Genomic DNA, 20575 nt, shown 5'->3' on the forward strand with positions numbered 1-20575 from the left:
TAGCCACTGCACAACCAGGGACACTGCGAAAGATACTAACTGCAAAAGAAAGGCATTTCCCTCACAATTGCATAATGAACTTCCCAGTTCCTTGTCAGTCTTATCCCTGTGCTGCCAAGCTGGATATAAGAGGATATCTCCACTACAAAGGCTGGCTTCTAACCGCTCCAATTCCCTGCTCACACAAACAGCTGTTACAGCACTGATTTCCTTTCAAGCTCCATCGCTAAAGATGGTGAGACTCACACCTGGCAAACAACTCCTACAGCAGCTTGTCAGTGAGAACGATGCACCTTCAGAAGGAACCTCTCATTCAGAGAGCAGCTGTGGAAATCAGAGCCTAAAATAACAGAGCTGCTCCCTGCCAGATTTCCTTGAGAATTAGGTATGTTCAGTCTCAACCTTTGCCCACTCCCAAAATTCCTCTGTAACCAAGGCATAGAAGCATTTCTAGGAAGGAAAACTTAACTAGTTTCCACCAAATTTTAAGACCATTATTTCTGAAGTCACCTATGTAAAATTGCAAATAGAAATATAGGACACAAAACTGTTGAATTTACTACTATGCAACTGTGAATCTACTACTCACCAACTGCACAGCTGTTATTAAATGAAAATAAAATGAATATTTATCGCAAGGAATTAGGTGGGAGAGACCAAATGTAACAAAAATGAATTAAAGAGGAAGGGACTGCAGTGGATTAGTCCCTGGAAAAAAACAAACAAACAAACAAACCAACCAACAAAACAAACCAAACATAAATTACAGCCAGCGTTTTCCCTCCTTAAAAGCGTTTGCCCATTACACTTAACATCTGATCTACAAGTAGAAAATTATTTAAAATATAGTTTCTAATTAAGCGACCCAAAACAGTTTAAGATAGCTTAAACAGTTCAAGTAGCTGAATTGAGTGATCCCTGTAAGTATTGGATCTATTACTCAGTAAATAACAGTAAAATATAGTATTACAATATACTAAACTGGTATTTCATTACATTCAATTGAGATACTTAAAGAGCAACAATGAAGGCACACTTGCACATTTGCACCCTTCTCAGTACAGTCAAGGTTTATATACTTTTTATATTTTCATTCCTAGAAAAGAACTGCAGAGAGACAAACACTATAATAGGAAGCAGTACAACGCAGTCAAGCACATGAGTTACACCAGCAGGAAGCAGGCAGGACAGAAGAAGAACCCTGAGGGCAGTTCTTGCTCATCCGGGGAATGCCAGAATCTCAGGTTGAAGCCTGGAACAGTAACATATCTCCACACAATTTAAATCAACAGCATGGAGGAGAGACTACCAAAGCACTGTTCCCCACTTTTCCTTGAACAAAGTGATCTAACTGTAAACTGTGTAACTTATAAACCACATGGTTGTAGTCTGTAAGGCACAGTCCTGTAGAGGACAAATACTATCTACAAAAGTAGGTCCCGTTAGTTGAAAATAAAGCTACCATACAATAGACATAACCTGACAATATCAGAACATCAGTATTTGAAACAGAAAGAAATTGTTAAAAATCAGTGAAAACTAAATAGGAAAATATCCATATTTTTAAGATGAAGCCTTCACTAGGAACATGTATTTTGACCTGACACTTCCAAAAATAAACTAAAAATGTTAGCAATTAATTTAGCATGATGTATTTACAGTGCACAGTATTTCTTCAATTTGTACATCTTATCTAGCCCAAAAGCCCCTCAAACTACTACTACATAGATGACAAAGTATCTTTTATTGAAAGTAATTAACCAGCCTCTATTACCTTCTACTGAAAGTAATTAACCAGCTCCATTACCTTAGACATAACAAACATAGTCAATTTTTCAATTCAACAGAAATTTGGTTTCCCTTAACTCCAGTTCATGGTATTTAATAAAATGATACAGATACACACTAATAAAAAAGTCACTTTAATATATTCATTATACAGACTGAATACACAACTTTATATGTAAAAATGTTACAGATATTAATAAAATTTGTCTAGTTTTAAATTTTTCTCTTCTTCAAGAGTTGCAACATCCTTGCAGTAAGTACACTCCCTTTTTTTCCCCACTGTGCTTATTAATAGGAGGCAGAGTAGAAACTGCATTAAGGTAAATATATATAAAGCACTGTATATTTTCTCATTCCCAAGACTCTTTAGCTTTGTGATCCTGCTAAGAACTGATGTTTTGCTTGCTTCAATCTTCAAGTTCACTATGGAATTTCTACAGGAACATACTAAGTATTGCAAATTAATTTAAATAAAAATGTACTTTGTACTGCCTGTATACTTCACCTATAGGTGAAAGATTCCTACAAACAGGGACAGAGGATAATAAACCTATCCATGTAGGATTTAAATGACATGTAATAAAACAATAAACTTTAAAACATTCAGGAAGCAAAAGATGATGCAGAACGCAAATTGTGCCATTTTCCACAATAATATCAAGCAGTTGCTTTTAATCAGTTAAGGTATTTTTAGAAAATTGAGTTCTTGATTTTTTGACCTTTCATATCAAAGTAAAGTTAACACCAAGTAAATTGAGATAAATTACAATGATGAATGTTCGAACAGTATTACCTGTGCCTGACTTTCTGATGCTGTTCGCTTGAGCAGCCTAATTTCATCCAGTTCTGAATGTCCAACTGATTTCTGAGTTAGTGGCTGCACTGGGTCAGTTATGTTATATCTGCCAGGCTGATAAAAGCCATAATATTCTATTCTCTTTTCCCCTGAGTTTTCCAGAACATTTAGTTTCTGCCTAAACTGAATAATTTTACAGGTTAAGAACAGGATTACAGCACAAGCCAGAATGAAAAAGCCTAGTAAAATGTCAAAAGCCTGATTCAGCTTTTCAACCTGTTGTGCACACTTCAGGGATGTTTTTAATGACACAGGAGCAACATCTTTTGGACCTTGTTTTTCTACAGTTCTGTTAGTAGGTATAATCTGTGTTGGTATTTGCACTGGTAATGTTGATAATACTGTAGTTGCCTGTGACAGAATTCCAACAGCATTGCCTTCATAGGGCAAAGGGGTAGCAGATGTAGTTGTAGTTCCTTCCCAGAAAGCGACATATTTCGTTTCTGCATTGACAAACTGCTCAAGGTTCTGCCTGTTTCCTTTGTGCCACGCCATCAGCCACGTGGTAGTGCTCTGACGGACACCAACAGATCCCAGACTCCGAGCAGTCTCTGGGCTGACAGTAGGGCTAATGCAGTTTGAAAACTGAGTCCACTTAATGTAATGCAAGTGTCTACCACGCATACTCTGGGGATTCTGACAGTGAATTCTTACAGAAATGGGAGACAATGTCAGCCAATTAAGTAACCCAAGCATTTTGCAGCTGCAGTTCCAAGGATTAGAACTTACGTGTAGATGAGTTAGAGATACTAAAGGCTTAAGCACTTCAGGTTGTAACTCTGTAATATTATTAAATGCTAAACTTAGTATTTTAAGTGACTGTCCCATTTTTTCAAAGGTACCATCACCAATACTGGCTATTTTATTTTTGTCTAGCTGTAGATACATTAAATTGTTTAATAAACTAAAAGTGCTGGAATTTATATTTTCTAAATCATTATAACTTAAGATCAACTGGCTAAGGTTGTTCAATCCAAAAAATCCATTTACAGCAATACATTTTAGCCTGACATTTTTCAAAGACAGATATTTAAGCTTGTTAAGTCCTTTAAATGCAAAAGACTGTATTGATCCAATAGGATTGTGAGACAAAGAAAGTCTTTCAAGATTTTTGAGCTTTCCAATAGCATTCGATGGCACAAGTTTTAAGCTGTTACCTTCAAGAAACAAATATGCAAGGTTTTCAAGATGACGAAATGCTGAATCTGATATCCGTGAAATCTTATTATTGGCTAGGTTTAGGGTTTGTAGATTTATCATTCCCGAGAAAGTCCCACTTCCAAGGACACTGAGACGATTTCTTTTTAGTGATAAATATCTAACAGAAAGAAGATCACTAAATAATCCTCTGGGAAGAAAAGCTATTTGATTATTCTGAAGGTATAAACAGTGAAGACTGTAAAGGCCTTCAAAGATTCCTGGATCCAGGCGTTTAATATCATTGTTATTTAGATGCAAGTAGCACAGTTTGGGGAGTTCCACAAAAGCTTTTGGGTGTATGTACAAAATACTGGAGTTATCCATGTGGAGTGCAGCAAGCTTCTGAAGCCCTCTTAGTTCATTTGGAGTGACACATGATATATTATTTCCACTGAGGTACACAAGAATTGTCGTTTTTGGTAAATTCCAAGGGATGCTTGAAAGCCCTGCATTACGACAGCTAACTTGTCTCCCTGTGCAGAGTTGACAAGCAGATGGACAGCCAAAAGCCTCCTTCTGAAGCAGCAACAAAAAAACCCAATTAAGTATATAGAGGAATGGTCCTGAGCAGGGTGGAGAACTTTGCAGAACATACATATCCCTGTCATTGACCTTCTTACTCATCTCTGACTTCGCTAGTAGAGATAAAAAAAGTATATGAATATTATTAAATCAAATATATTAACTGTATAAATATTAATTATTATTAAGTAATTAAATCTGTGTGTACAGTCTTTAATATATTAGCATTGCTCTCAAGACTGGTATTTTACACATTCTCCTTTCATGACAAACAAGCAGTTTAAGACTTAACCTTACTAAGTCTGAGCTAAACTGAAAAAAAAAAATTCAAAGTAAATGAACAATTAAATAAATGTACTGCCAACCTAGCCAGAAAATATTTAACTGATTGCAGCATAAAAGCATCGAGGCTGCAGTAACAGCTTCTATTAAATTAAAAATACTACTTATTAACTACTTTTTATAATTAGACATAACTAAGCAATGTTTCAAAAGCATTCAAATAGAAATGCTGACTGTAAACAAGTTTCCTTTCACTGGCAGCTCATTTATAATTTGAACTTTACCTTTATAAAGCTCAGTTACAGTGAAAACAAATATAAACAATTTCTTACCCCAAATCTGAAGTTCATTATTTCCATTATTTTGCCATTTGCAGTTTATTGCAGTTATAAGCTGATGGACTATACTCATCTGTGAAACCTTCATAAAGGCAGTATTGCTGCATACTAGATCCCTCACGTTTTGCCCCAGGATTTGCAGCAGTTTGCTCAGGAAACTAAGAAAGAAGTCAGGTTGTCATGGATACAGGAAACCATGGGACAGGAAGCCATTTTATCTGTGTTTCAGAAGCATTGTTGGAAAGGAAATCTCAGTGATTTTTTTTCTAGAAAACCAAAAACTATCTTAGTCTGTAATTGCTGCTTTTTATTTTATACTAATTTTTAATCTACTGATTTACCCAGGTAAGTTCAAAAGATTTTTATCTTAGGTAGGTGTAACTTTCAGAATAAAGCATAACTATTCATAACGGCATTATTTCATTACCTGTAACTTTATCTTTTAGCCAGAATCTGGGGTTTTTTTGTTTTGTTTTTTTTAATCAGCAGCAACACAACACTTACACTGTTCCACTGCTCGCTCTCTGTCTGCAGAGCCAAACTACATCCACCACACATATGCACACACATTTCAGTGGCCCAGCCAGCAGAGAGAAGACGACAGTCCGGATGAAACAGCCCCAGTGCCCCCCATACTCTGGCAAGGCATAGCCTGCCAGCAATCCCAGGGAAACCAGGAAATCTTAAGAGATGGGAACCACATGATGTGGTGCTAAAAACTGCTATGTATTTTGGACTTGACTCAAGCACTTTGTTAAGTCTCATTTGAGGTCACCTTTTTTAAAGTATTTTATTCACAGAGGACTATAGTTCTGAGAACCACGCCTTTGGTCCACAGCTTTTGTTTCCTGCAGTGTCCCTTGTGCAGATAAACACTTAGTGCAAATGTGGGCCATAAATATCCCCCTTGCCTAAGGACTGGAGATTACATCCTCAGTTTATCCATCACAAAGTCAAAACACTTGTGAAGTCCAGTCACATCATCAAAGCAGGAAAGGGGAGATTAAGCCTACAAATAGCAACATAACTGTAAATCCACAATTTTACTGCAACAAGACCATCTGTTCAACAAAACAAAGAGGACAAAGCCCATTAGTAGTCATAGCCTAGGAAGAGGCGCAACAGCAAGAGAACAGTCACTTCAGCTACAATGATCTCACACAGGAAGAATGAGTCCACCTAAGCGATGAAATAAAACCCAAATGCCTTTGTCTATATAATCCAACCTGAAATGCATGACACACATGAGAAAAGGAAACAGAACAGACAAGAATGTGCTTTTGAAGAAGCTTTCTTCCAAACATCTAATCTAAGATATCAGTAGGACCAGTAAAAATTGGTCTATGGGCCATTTTAGACAAAGCCTGTACCAGTTACAACAAAGAATTAGATCTGCATTTGGCTCTTTTTTCCTGAGACCAATAAATAAGTAAGGAAATGTTCTTTAGATTGAAGTATTTTTTTCACACTTTAATTTTTTCACTGTATTTAACATAATTGCTGACTTAAAGAAAAGTAAAATAAAATGGCATGTCATCTGCTTAAAGAGAAAACACTGTACAGTTTTGACTGTTCACAGGAAAATTGGTGAATTCTCCTGGATATGGAGGATAGAATAGCAGGAACAATTGAAAAAGATTAACCAAATCAAATAGAGCCACATGAGGGGAAAGTCACAGATTGACCAAAAATGAAAAGTGACTTCAAACAGGAAATTATCTTCTACCTAAAACAGGTAGGGAGGCTTCACCACCTATAGCTTATTTATGCTGATACTTATATATTGGAAAAAACAAAATATTTCTTCCAAGATGTGCTGTGTGAAACAACCCCTTAAGGCTTGAGAAAGTAAGCCAAATCAAAAAAAAAAAAAAAAGTTTTGCAAGGCAAATCTTAATAGATCTCAGTTTTTGTAAAATGTCAGAACTAATATATGTTGAAAGACTAAGGGAACTGATGAAGCTCTGTAGGATTCAGATAGCATGAAAAGTTAGAGAAACGAGTAGAGTAGTGACCAGATAAATTACATCATTTTGGGCAAAACCATAAAAAAGACTGGGATACACAGGTAACTTGTATCAGCGTTTCTCTAATTGTACTTAAACAGTAAAATTCATTACTAGTTGAAAACTACAGAATTATTTTTTTCCTTGAAGAAAAGAAAACAAGTTTCCATTCCATAATTCTTAATTGACTTTAGACTCTAGTAAAATAATATGACAGAAAGCTTTTGTGAAACTAAGTGCTAATTTGAGAAATTGTTGGAATGATTTTTTTTTCTTCATTCAGAAAATAAAGTCTTCTATGGAGCAACCAGTAGGTAAATTAATAATATATTGGCCATCAATGAAATCCACAGATGTGAGATGCTGACTATAATCATTATATTTATCACTTTAGCCTTTACTATTCACTGCAATATTTTGTAAATTCTGTTCAAACTATCAAAGCAATAAGAGATGTATTCAAAATGAATTTAATTCAAACCAAAAGGCTTAAGGAACTCAAAGCACTTCCCCAAATTTCAAACAGAATATATAATTCACCTTCTAGAAATTGATTAAAAACTAAATCCAATTGCAAAGCAACACTGTGCCTGCTAGTTTAGGCAACAGGATGGGCATATACTTGGCATTAGCAGCTGACAGCTTCCAAATATTTAACAAAAAGAGAAAACTTCTAAGAACTACTACAGACAATACCCACACACAAAATACAAAAGCTATGCTTTAAAAATACAAACATTCTTTACACTTAGGCACTTTTTGTAATATCAAAACCTGATGTTCCGTATTAAACTTTTAATTTCTCATTAAATTATATGAATATGAAACATTATTTTTCAAGACACTACTTAAGTGCAGAAGTTTCTGTAGTGACATGGGTTATGGTATTAATCACTTTTGGTATCTTACCACAATAGTCTGGGTCTGCTAAAAAAAGTCACCAAAAATCTTGGCTACTCTATGGAAGTCTCAAATTTCAGAGTGTATGGCAGAAAGATAAACAGATGTACCAAAATGTCTCAAAAACAAGCTGAGCCACAAAACCAGCTGCAAATCTATTTTTTTTTCAACTTTGCTACAATCCTGTGATTTTTATACATTTTTAATAACATGGTATATTCCGTCACTACTTATTTAATAACCAATTTGCAAATATGTAAAGCTCACATTACTAAGAGTTTGAAAAAAGCTAATCAGTATGTTATCAACTACTGCTGTCTTATATAATGAAAACGGTCAATTTTAAGGTAAATCATATTTAGAAGAGTTTAAGGAAAGGTTTCCGAAATTCTTTATATAGGCCACAAACAAAACAAGATATCAGCAACAACCAAACCCTTATGACTGCAGTTTGTTCTCTACAGCAGTTCAGCTGCACTTAGTGGCATAGTTCCTTGCCGTCACTTAGTATATTTTTCCTTGAAATCAAAGCTTACAGGTCTTAGGGGAAAAAATAGTATGTCCTGACCAGTCCATACTAACAATCAGGTGTAGGAGGAAAATTAATGGAGATTGTGAACAAGAAAAGTTTAATGAGTACATCCTTTTGCCAATGCTGTAATGGGACATGCAATTAAGGAAGTGGTAGTACTCCATGTAACCTTTTGAATTATGCAGATTCCAACAGTCATGCTAAGACCAAAGCTACATTTTTCACTCTTATCAATGGACTGCACTGTTACCTGTCAGGCAAGCTAAACAAATCCAAGGCCAAACACTGATGACAACTGCAAAATCATAATTTGAAGAGCTCCTTTAAATGCTAATAGTCCATTAAAGGCGTGAGTGAGCACATCTTTGACTAGAGGGATTAAAAAAATGGAGGGGAAAATAGGAAAATGGCTCCAGAGTATCATTTCTATAAAGAAAGGAGGATGTACAAATAGTTATGTAAGCAATTCTGACTTTATAAATATGGACATAACTACCCTGAGGAGAAAATGACATTTTATTAGGCACTTTCTTGTCATTTCCTAACATTACATACAGACAACTTCTTGAGAGGAAAATTAAAATTTCTAAGTAACTTTAACAAATGACAGAAGCAAAACTTCTATAATAGCCTAATGAAGATTTATAATTGCATACTGTAAGTAGTTATACTCACAAAATGCCAATTATCTAACTGGCAGAACTCATACTGGCTGACATTTCAGACTTGATACATAGTGAGAAAAAGCAGACATTCACACAACAGTTAGAAACAAGCAGAGAAACCTGGAAAACCTCTTAACCCTTTCCTCACAATAGATAAGCATATCTGACTCAAAGGAACAAAATTAAAACTGCCACTACTCATGTACCACAAATCAAAATGAAGCCAAGAAATTAAAATACTTCATATTTCAAGTTCAGCAAAGTCTCCTCAACTGCCTACCACTATAGATTCTACTCTACAGTGGTAAGTCCACCAAAAATGAGACTGTCCTCAAGGACCAAAATTAGTAGACTGTTTTGGAAAGCACTGAGTTGGAGTAAAAGCAAACTTGGCAGTCTCCCATTCAAGAATGACAGGTATAGCACAAATAACACTCACTTGCAAAAGGAGTGGTTAGCTTTCAACATGGTGTCAAATTCTACCTGTGGTTACAGTTAGGAACCACGGCAAACTCTGCTAATCACTGACATTATAATTTTCCCATATTCTCTTTCCATTTCCAGATTAGAGAATAAATATTCCTATCACTCTTAAGCATCTTTCAGTATGGTTCATGTTCTACTGAAATACACAGAGAACAACTATAGGGATAAAAAAAGAAAACTATTTTGCTAAATAAATTCTTAAAAGCTTTCAATAGCACAAAAGAATGACATTCCAAAACACTGTAATGCTGACATTATACAAAGTGACAGAAGTGCAGTAAGCAACTTCCATATGTATATATCAGTTCGAGAAAGGGACATAGTACAATTTTAGCCAGTTTGGTCTCAGGAAATTCAAAGGATGCTGAAGATGTGTATGTTAAAATGCAGAAACATAGATAGTGGTGGGGGCCCACACCTTTTCCACAATGGCCTAAATAAGACGTAGACTACTGCTCCTGATTATGTTCACTGGGTATTACTTTAGGGACCACAGGAACATCTAATAAAACTCAACTACATCTTGAAGAGTGCTCTTGAAGCTCTAGGTTCACAAACAAGCCATTCAGACTGTAGACAAGCTGGAATATGACTGAACTAGACTAGGAAATCATGACATTGATTATTTTACTCACCCTGGTTGCTGCCATCCCTCACATCTCACACGGTAGCTCAGATACCATTTTCCTCCACAAAACTTCAAGCTGTTGCGTGTTTTACAAAATCACTCCCTGTTAGAGCTACCGGATGTCTATGCATACTTCCCTCAGGTACTGAACTTGGAGAAACTGTAACTCCACAAGTGCATCCTGATTCCTTGCTGCCTAAATCTTGTTACCGGACCCTACTGTTACATACAGTAGGTTAAAGACAAACAGGCAGCAAGAGTACAAAGCATGGAAGATAATGCTGATGCATTTATCTGTCAGACACAAAAATTAATAGTATTGATTGACTAGACTTGGACAGCAAATGCAGATAATTATACAATGTTTAATTTATGCAAAATCCCCAAGTAATACCAGGAAATTACTGCTATGTGAAAAGGTGCTGCAAGAACTAATCAGGAAAGCAGCATTGTTCTTTCTTTAATATGAATTTCTAAACAGTAACATGATGTGCAGCTGTAGGAAGATAAACAGGATGCTAGATGGAAGGACTAAAATGCACACAGACTAAAATGCAACCCTGTTGATAACAAAAACATGTAATTGCCTGTATATCACCTAGACAAGAAAGTTACAGTATGGCTAATAAACTGTCACTTTATTAGTGACATCAACTTGCTTAGTCCAACTAAATGGCCCGAGAACCACTGTGAACAACTGCTGTGCAGCAAATCCCATCTTATCTGCTCTAAAATCCTCCACTCGTGATACTGTCAAAGGTGCTGTGTTTGAAATAGAAAATTATTTGTCATACTGGTTTGAAGTTAATAAAGATGGAAGTTTTATCTTCCCCTAAAATGCAAAAAGTTCAAAGTCCACATATGTGTAACTATAAACATGATCACTAATTAGAGAAGTAAGTAAAAGCAATTAAGTAATCCTACAGAGTTTAGAGGGAGAATAAAAAAGGTCACTGTTTAATACTTTATGTAACATTTTATCCATAAAACAATTCAGAGGGAAGGATGAGAATGCATGATATCTTCATTTTTCCCCCAGTACCTTTATCTACTGCCTCCCATTCCTCTCTAAAATAAACTGATGCTTCAGCTATAAGTTAGAGGAAGCAACTGGCAAAAGGAAAAAAAATCCTCAAACAGTCCTAGACACAGTGCAGATGCCTGTTTCCCTTACAGCAGAATCTTGAAAATCTGAGGTTACTACTGGTACCAAACCCTGACCATCAAACAGCAGCAAGATGAGGCAAGAATCTCACCCTCACCTTTGCCTTTCAAGACAGTCCATTAGCCATCCTCAGAAGACAAAATTCTGTTCTACCTCTGCAGCAGAGCTGAGAAATCTTTAAATTACTTTGGCTATCCAAAGCAGTATCTAATCAGGTACCTGGTTACTAACGCATTCCAATAGAAAAAACTGGGTTAGGTTGGGTTTTTTTAACATTATTTATATTAAACAAAATATTTTGTTCAAATACTGTGTTATATTTAAAACATTTTTGCTTCAACTCTGCAAATGGACTTACACAAGAAGCTTGCTTTACAAAATTTATTTTTAACAGAAGTTTCAGGTGTAGAATGCAGCAAGCATGTGTAATATAATCTCTGTGATATGGCAAAACCGGAGTGACTCACATTGTTCAAGAAAAAAATGACAGAATCAGTTTCATACATTGTCTGAAGGTATGTTTAGCAGTCTATCAACTGCATAAGTGAAATTTTCATAGCTTTGACATAAACATATTCACTAAAGTGAGGCTTTTTATTTGAGAAGCAGCTTTCTTAAACGATTAGAGTATCTGAAAAATTAAGCTGTCATATGCAGAAGGTTTTATTATGTTAAAGACTGCCAGAAATAATTAGCTTTTACAGCAGGAAATCTGGAGCAGCTGCAGGTAGTTCAAATACCAAGGTTATCTAAAGAAATTCCTTTTTTCCTTCCTCCCTCTAAAAGGAACTTCACAGGAAGACAGACGTAGTTCAGCACCTTAAATTTTAGCTAAAACCTCTTTAAAGACATTTCCAATATAAGCAACATAACACTGTTACATTTACTGGGAAAAAAAAACCCTTTCTTATAAAGCAGCTGCTTGATTCACCTACAGCTAGATGGTTATCCTGGTGATCTAGGACAAAAAAAGGAAGTTTCTGTGCATATTAAAAGCTATGAAGCCTCTAAGTTTTACATGTAAGAGTTACCTGACTTTTTCTAGGTAGAGACTACATATTGCACAGCTTTACAGATACTAACATAGCTTTGGGATTTGTGAGCAGCGTCTAAATTCTCAACAGACAATACTTGAGGAAATCCAGCAGACTAAATGTAAACTCATGCAGTCTTGTCTTCCTGAATGTCAAACAGATAAGAATAATCTAAAGGTAACTATGGACTGAACTCTCACCTAAACATGTTAAACACAAATTCTAGTAGTGACAAGTTAGGAATCAATGTAACACTATTCAGCATTTCCAATTAAAACTTTCATTTTGTGTGTATATTCAGTAATGACGACAACTACCGAAATGATAATAGTAAAAGCTTCGTGCTAGAGAAATCTACAGTGCAAAAACTGTTTCACAGTCTTTCACAACAAGGAATGGAAGCAGAACTTCCATTTAACATTAAAAAGGGGAAAAGCAGGATGAAAGTTCAGATCACCTACAACAGGAAAGAAAACTGACTATTGTTCTCTGTAAGGGACACCCAAATACTAACATGCCAACTAAAGCAACTACTTAATCACAGATGAGAGAAGCAGAGAGTTTAATGTTAATATGAAAACAGACAAAATCTGCAGCACTGGTTTCTCCCTTTTACTACAGGACACTTTCTATGAAATAGAAAAAAGGTTACTATAATGCTATGAAGTCAAATAAAAGGGTAACATAATGTAGCATGGAAATTCCATCCTTTAAAGTTTCTCTTGGGAAAAGACGAGTAAATAAAACTACTTATACTGGAATATATAGCCGCAGAATTTTGAAATAGTTTAAAAATTATCTCAAGGGCCTTTGAAGCATTATTTAACACATTGTATATTTGCTTACCCATTCAATGATGGCAGAAGAGAAAGCAATGCCAAAGCAGAAAGTTTTCTTCTTTCTGGCTGAGTGATGTTATCCATCCGATCAACCCACATTTCAATCATGTTACCAAGAACTTGGTCCAACTGCAATAGGGAACAGAACGTTCCTTTTTATTTATGGAGTGCGTCAGCCTATTTAGAAAATATTTTCTTTTAATTTTTCTACCAACTGAACACATTGTTCAGTCTCGGAACAAAGTTATGTATACATAATACACCACACAGCTATGTACAGCTGACAGAAATAGCAAGCAACAGTTATTTTTTAAATTTTCTATGACAGTGCTTCCAGGTCCTAAATCCTCCATACATTAATTGTACCCTACAAGTTAGAAATACATTTAATTCATGGACAGGGCACTGATTCAGAGTAGTGAATTACTCAAACAGTTTTCCACTAACAGTCTAATACATATAAAGCATGTGAACTTACTCTATTTTACCTGCACTGGTGATAAATTTAAAAAAACCCTTGCTTTTACCTTTTGAAAACTGTGTTATACTCAAGGATAAGAAAACCACTAAAATTCCACTTAAAGACTTTTGCTACAAGTAGAACACTCATAGCAAAAGAACCTCAGTAACCTCATCAGTGAAACTGTAGCACATTGAACCTCACATCCTAAAAACTCAGAGGAGAATGGTTAGACCATTATCCATGGTGCAAGACCCATCAAGACAGCACAAGGAGAAACTCACCCTCCAAGGGCATGCAAACTAATGGGGTTTACATGAATAAGTCTGGAATGCTTTAAGGTAATCGTGGGAATATGTAAAAATTGTTACAGGATGTTCAGGGGAAGGAGCAAAGGGGCAAGGGCCCCTTTTCGAGGTGCAGTGTGGAGGAACAACCATGGAAAGCAGAGGGAAAAGTTCCTTCCGATCAAAAAAAAGAAAGCAGGACTTCCCAATGCAATACAGCCCAAATACCAAGACACAAAAACCCCAAAAGGACAATAAACTTTACCTCCTGACCCAATTCACATGCCATCTGGCTCAGAAGTAACGAAAAAAACCTTGCATTTTGTAGTAGAACTCTACCCATGATCCCCAGATAAGTAGACATCACCACTGGGTATCTCTGAAACAAAAGTAAACCAAAACAAACAGTGCTTAGTTTATCTAAAAGAAAAATATTTGATACAAAGCAGCATTACATGGTATATACTTGCATGCATCCCCTATACCTGTTACTACATTTTAAATTATAAACTGTAATTTAAGAGCCTCTCAGAAGATTAGGTGAACAAGCTTTACCAGGATTTCTCAATTCCTAACAGCCAAGACAGCTTGCAAAGAGATTTTACTTTAAATTTAAAAACCTGTATCTTAAGGAACAAACAGTACATTATACTGCTAAAAAATTACTTTTGAAATTGATTATGGTTAAAAATTACTGCTTACAATTACAGTATAATTAGAAAATGTTTAATATTTCTAAAGTTGTTGTAACTTATTTCAGAGAGAAGCTATGATACGTTTGCCAATAATTTGCAGGTGTTTCAAAACTAGCTGGGTAAATTAATTAAGTTCATTAATTACCTTTTGTTATTACTTTTAAAAGCAGCTACAGAGTTTTGTAGTAAATTCAGCCTATAACAATATAATTGCATTGTTACATAATTGTAACAATATAATAGCTACGCCAGATTAATATACTTTCAATGGGGTAGAATGAATTCATTGCTTTTAAATCAGAAGACATTTTAATAATCCACTCTCTATCTTTGTGCTCTGTACAGCAAAAAGTACATTGCTATGTAGTATTAATTGGCTTAAATCTGGAAATCTTATTTAACTCAATAATAATGGGAGCCAAATATTGATACTTGAAAGTCTTCAATTCTGGAAAAAAGCAAAGGTTTTGATTAAAAAAGTCAAAAAGTATGAAGAATTCCACCCACTGATTCTGCTGGTTTAAATGCTTTCATTTTTCTCCTGCTAGTACTGCAAAATTCAACAACAGTTAAAATATACTGGATTTTTCTCCTTTTCATCCACCATGGCAGTTTGTTGAAGAAAAGAGAGAAAAGGGAGAAGACACCTAAGCCAACAAAATCTTAAAAAAATCTTCTGTCTCACACAAAGTATTCTCACATTCTTCACCTCTTCATATTAGATATGTCAATTGAAAAAGAAGGTCAATTCAATCCTCTCTTTGTCCAGTTTGTTTTTCTCTGGTACAGGCACATTTAAAAAGGAGTAGTGTGTGTCTTTAAAATACCCCAAACAAAAAAACTCCAACACCTACAAAGGATTTAAGTAGGCATAGAGTTACAGCAGCTTGTAAGTGTTAATAGTGAAGGAACAGTAGAACAGCAGAATAAAATTTGTTCTATTTTATTAAAACAAACACTACATGACAAAACAAATGATGGATATGTTGGTTTACATCCTGTGCTACTATGTTACTTTTACAGGCTTTTAAAATAGCTGTCAAAAATCTATCAACTGCTGTTTAAACAAGAGAAAACACAATATCAATATGAAAAAACTGGCCCAGATAATGGCCTTCCATGTTTGAAAAGAAAACGTAAATAGTAGTTAAAGTAATTCTTACCTCCCCATCTATAATCCCCCTGAATACTGATGGCAGAAGGGGTTGAAACATTTGGGGACCCAATACAGGGTTTACTTTTAGGACATTTTCTACAACCTTAAGAACAAAAACAAATTAGACAATTAGTAAAGTACATTTATAAATCTTGACTGAAGTTTTAGAACCACGTATACTAGCGTACATATATAAAGTGCTTGCAGGATGTTTGTCATTAAGTACCAGCAAACCCCAGGACTGCTGAAAGTATATTCTAGTAAAGTACTCTGCAAACCTGATTTGCATACATGGACCTGATGAAAAATGACATGCCAATGAAATCCACCCTTCCAAGCATTTAATGAGCCTCCCCATGGCTCTGGCAAAGCTGATGAGGCAGTCTGGAAGGAAGGACCTTGTCAAGGTTCCAGGAAAAGCAGCAGATTGAGGTGGATTGGCAGGGCAAAGTCCCAGGAGTCCAAGGCTTATTTCCATACATCTGTCTTCTTACTTTTTTGAAGAACCATTGATGAGGACCTACCATCTCTTTGCAGGTATGCTCTCAGAGGTGCTATTCTAGGTACCCTGGGTATTCTGACTTCCACCCCCCACTGAGCTGTTCCTTAAAGTTATTTTTAATCTTGTGTTCTTCAGTTTTTCTTTTGCCCAGATGTTTGGGCAGTAAGATGAAGACAGAAAGAAGCTGTGAGAATAAGGGGCTGATAGCTGCTCACCCCCACTTGTAATAAAGACAGAGACCACACACATACATACACACACTGATGTGTATAAAGGATATAAAGGTACAATAAAGGTACCTCCCTCACACATTCTTAGTCTCCACTTACTTCCATCTCAGAGGAACTTAAACAAGGAACAACTCTTCCGTGCTCTTGTCCAATCCCCCTTAAATATTTTTTTTGCTTTTTGAACTTTGTTCCTACTAGCTTCATTTAACACCCTCTATTTCTTGCCTTAAGAGAGATACTAAGCGTCTGATCTTTTCAATGCCTCTCAATTTTGTACACCTTTAATATACAGAAGTATAAAAGAGGTATATTATATACAAAGGGAAACATAACTTTTCCCTCACTCATCTTTCTGGGTACTGGAAGTTTTGGCTAACTCATTTGTTCCTTGCACAGTCTTTTCAAACTTTATATTGCCCATCTCAGATAATTAGAAAACCAAGTCACATCAAGCCTCAGTAATTTTGCAGTAAACTGTCTTATTCGTCCAAATTAGTATTTTTTAACCTTATTAATTTATATTTCTAATGTCTATTTTCAATCCAGCCAAAGCTGCTTGTAGGAAACTGTTTCAGATAACAGCCCCGGGTGTTTCTGTTCTCAATATTTATCTTGGAGATTTTTTTATTTAACAAGTCAGCATAGTGAAGCCTGACAAAATATTTTGCTTTTTGTAAAAATATTTGCAAGAACTGTAGCTCAGTTATCCCTCTGGAATCAACAGGGCATAGTAGGAACATGTTCAAAGTGTACTACACAAACCTTGCAGATAATGCAAGGCCACTCTGGGACTCAAGTGAATAAATGATTCCATATTAGCAGCATCATTCCATTTTAGAGATCTGATTAAAACCTCCTGCATAAAACACTTTGTCCAACTATAGACTCTAAATATTACTAATAGACTGAACTTGACATTTTAAATTTCAGAACTAGAGTCCTTTAAGCTCCTGACAGGAGGAAATACAAACAGGGAATTCTATCAATTTCTGTTATTTTCTGTCCTATGATCCTGCAAGTAGTTGTATGACCTGTCGAAGAGGCAGATGGGATCCAATTTATTCCCTCCATTGCATTTACAATTAACTAAATTTTAGTCCAAGTTTTTATAAGCAACGCAGAGACCCCTGTTACGCACCCACTGGAAACATAAGTAGTAATACACTACTGCTACTAATCAACTATCTTTCACTGTATATTCCAAATTTACTTCCTGAAATTTGTCAAAAGACACATTCAAAGTATCATTCTTAATATTTGTAAAGTTCATGAATTTCACATCTCTTTCATAATACCATCTGAAGTTTGTGTGAATATAAGGGTTTTTTAGTACTTTGAAAAACCTCTAACAACTCCATCCTGGCCATTACTATAGCTCCTTATGCCAAAGGCAAAGACTGAACACTATGTCATGGTACATATGCAAGTGTTCTATACAAAGGAATGTTACCGAGATTACATACATATAGCATTCAATATAGACTGGGAAAGCTTGCTCTAAGAGCTATTAGGTCTTTATACACATGCACAGACTTTAAATAAGTAATTTAAACCCCCAATGACTCCATTGTCAAAGTTTGCTAAATATGTTGTTTCCTTCTACATATTCTACATTCATCCTATCTGAAAACATTACATGTACAAAGTTGAGTATCTGGGTATTATTTTTATTATACTCCACCTTTAAAACTTGAACTTGACCTTCAGTAGTTAGGTCCTTCAAAAGTTCACAAAATGACCGGCATAAGTCAGTAGCATACATCTGAAATAAAATGAAGAAGAAGGTATTTGCAAACATGTTTTATGAAGACCCAGCTTCTCTTCAAAGATCCTATCTGCTAAAATGCTCACCGTTCCTGAACTAACTAAAATCTAATCTAAGTATTTTGTTGGTTTTTTAACACTGCAGGATTTTTAAAATTGCAAAGGATTTTCTAATGAAGAAAGTATGAGAACAAGGCATAATATTTCTAGTTCAACTCTTTTTAGAATTTATGATCATAATTTTAATCTAGTAGAATTACAGTAACTATTACTACCCCACTTTTCAGATACCAAAGTACTGAATCAATCCATAAAGCATTAATTCTAAATAATCATCTTCCTCAAATTTGATTTGATTGGGTGTCCACCATGCATCACACAGACCTAACAACAGAACAATAATGTGTTTGTATACACGAGTAAGAGTATAAATATGTGTATATTTTCCAAGATGAGAGAAGAAACAGTTTGTCAGTAGGGAACTGAGGAGATAATATAAATTTTTATATAATGATAACATACCTGTAAAAATTCAGATGATGATAAGAAAATATAAGCATTGATGATCTTAAAGCAATTTTTGAGGTTTTCTGAACTCAGCTCTGGAAAAATCACAAATCACAACCTGATCACCAAACTGAAGCACAACCAAAATGATTTGCTTCTAAAAGTCTCTTTCTTCTCACAGCTTACAGTGCCAGACCAACAAGTAGAAAAAAGTTATCTTAGATCTATTACCAATCAGGTTCTCTCTCCCTACCACAGACAATACAGAAGTGGGATGACAATAGCTCTCATGTACTCAAATGGAAGCACAAGAAATCCTGCGACCTCAAAAGCCACTGTTAATAAAAAAAATTATAAAGAAAAGGTCAAGTTTTGGACATGATAGTGGGCTAAGATATTAAAGAGAGAACAAATGAAACACATACTTAAAGAGACCTACAGTTACTGACAAATAATCTCTCTCATATTTGACTCAGTAAATGCTGAGCAGAAAAAATGAAATAAAGGTTGCAGTTCTGCTGTTCTGAGCCAGATGCCATGTCAAATGGTATTGAGATGAAACCCACTGACCTTTAGGGCACTCCTTGAGTGTAAAGCACACCCTTCCGTAAGCATACCCGTTTAAGAGATAGATATGCAGAGGAGAAGATACAGAGCAGCAGTTTGAAGAGAGAAAAAAGGCATGTCTTCAGGCCCTATCTTTATGACTGTTTTCAGAAAAAAAAAAATTCATGCCAGAACATCTATAAGCAGAACTCATGGCAAAACAAAAGGTTTTAAAGTGTCACATGGATGTTGATATCAGTGCAGAAAGTCCATAGCCATCACTATCTAAAAACAAGACAAAAAGACCAAAAAAGCCTCAAAGGCCTTGCTAAATTGTGTTAAAACCATCTGTAAAGTTCCAGGGAGTTTCAGCAGTTTCTCTTTTTTCCCCACCCATTAAATAGAACATTAACGTTCCTCTGTTTGTCATGGCCATGGGACAGCTTTGCATTTGTGACTACTTTCATATGTCAGTGCATGGATAGGTCATGTCTTGTTATCACTTATTTTGAATATCTACATATCTTGACTTGAAAAGCTTTTTATTTTTCATCTATCCATCCAATATCGTCATCAAAAGATTCCAATACATCTACGAATTAGCTTTAGTATCAAATTACTAGCATTTACATATTTGTAGTTTTTTTCTTACTGGATACAACCATATTTAAACTTTCAGACACTGATCCAAATATTCAAATTTTAAGTAAATGGTCACATAAGCATGAAGTGCTTCTAAGTTTTCCATAACTTTCCATTCTGTGATTCTGTGAAAATTGATACAAAGACAGAAAGTATGTATAGCAAAAATTATATTTCAGGTCAGAAGGCAAAAACAGGTAAGACAGATGGAATGGAAATGACAGAATTTCAGGCACTCATCTGTACATAAAGGTCAATGTTTAGTAAAAGCATTTTTCCAGAAAGGTACCATGTTCGACTGATTATATTTAAAAGCTAATCTTGCATCAATTCTCTTACCAGGTTCTCCTGAATTAAACATGTATTTTTCTTAACTAATGTGGTCCTTTGGGTTTTGTTAGGCATCAGAGGACTTAGTCCAAGTCCAGTAATTGGCTTTTTGCCATGACCTTTACAAACACAGCCCAGGCACATTAAACCCGATGCTTCTTGAAACAAGTATGTCTAGACTTTGACCATATTTTCAACCTGAAATTGTATCAGAT

General features: G+C 35.4%; 2 protein-coding genes across 3 annotated transcripts in view; both read right to left on the minus strand.

Moving 5' to 3' along the window:
• Nucleotides 1–20575, minus strand: part of IPO11 (importin 11) — a 73212-nt gene that overhangs the window by 10441 nt on the left and 42196 nt on the right. The window contains exons 24-28 of the mRNA XM_027883190.1: nucleotides 18858–18937; nucleotides 18253–18333; nucleotides 15847–15942; nucleotides 14254–14367; nucleotides 13249–13370 (exon numbers count right to left, since the gene is read on the minus strand). Of these exons, the coding sequence (XP_027738991.1) occupies nucleotides 13249–13370; nucleotides 14254–14367; nucleotides 15847–15942; nucleotides 18253–18333; nucleotides 18858–18937 (493 nt within the window). The remainder of the gene's footprint in view (nucleotides 1–13248; nucleotides 13371–14253; nucleotides 14368–15846; nucleotides 15943–18252; nucleotides 18334–18857; nucleotides 18938–20575) is intronic.
• Nucleotides 1813–11584, minus strand: LRRC70 (leucine rich repeat containing 70). Of its 2 annotated transcripts, none has more exons than XM_027883192.1 (2): nucleotides 11466–11584; nucleotides 1813–4479 (listed from the first exon to the last, which is right to left on the minus strand). In XM_027883192.1, exon 2 carries the CDS (start codon nucleotides 4466–4468, stop codon nucleotides 2552–2554), a length of 1917 nt encoding a protein of 638 aa, XP_027738993.1. In that variant the 5' UTR covers nucleotides 4469–4479; nucleotides 11466–11584; the 3' UTR covers nucleotides 1813–2551. The 2 variants fall into 2 exon arrangements, with proteins under 2 accessions (XP_027738993.1, XP_027738992.1); XM_027883191.1 differs by lacking the exon at nucleotides 11466–11584 and adding an exon at nucleotides 4981–5434.

The sequence above is a fragment of the Empidonax traillii genome, unplaced genomic scaffold, assembly GCF_003031625.1.
Source record: "Empidonax traillii isolate 1590-97213 ecotype Southwest subspecies unplaced genomic scaffold, ASM303162v1 scaffold120:size1031401, whole genome shotgun sequence".
Lineage (NCBI taxonomy): Eukaryota > Metazoa > Chordata > Aves > Passeriformes > Tyrannidae > Empidonax > Empidonax traillii.

Excerpts from the sequence above, each read along its gene's own strand:
- LRRC70 (XM_027883191.1), bottom strand. The coding sequence starts at position 5,074 with ATGAAGGTTTCACAGATGAGTATAGTCCATCAGCTTATAACTGCAATA. Across the intron at positions 4,480-4,980 it reads TAATGAACTTCAGATTTGGG|CGAAGTCAGAGATGAGTAAG; the intron begins GTAAGAAATTGT and ends TATCTCTACTAG.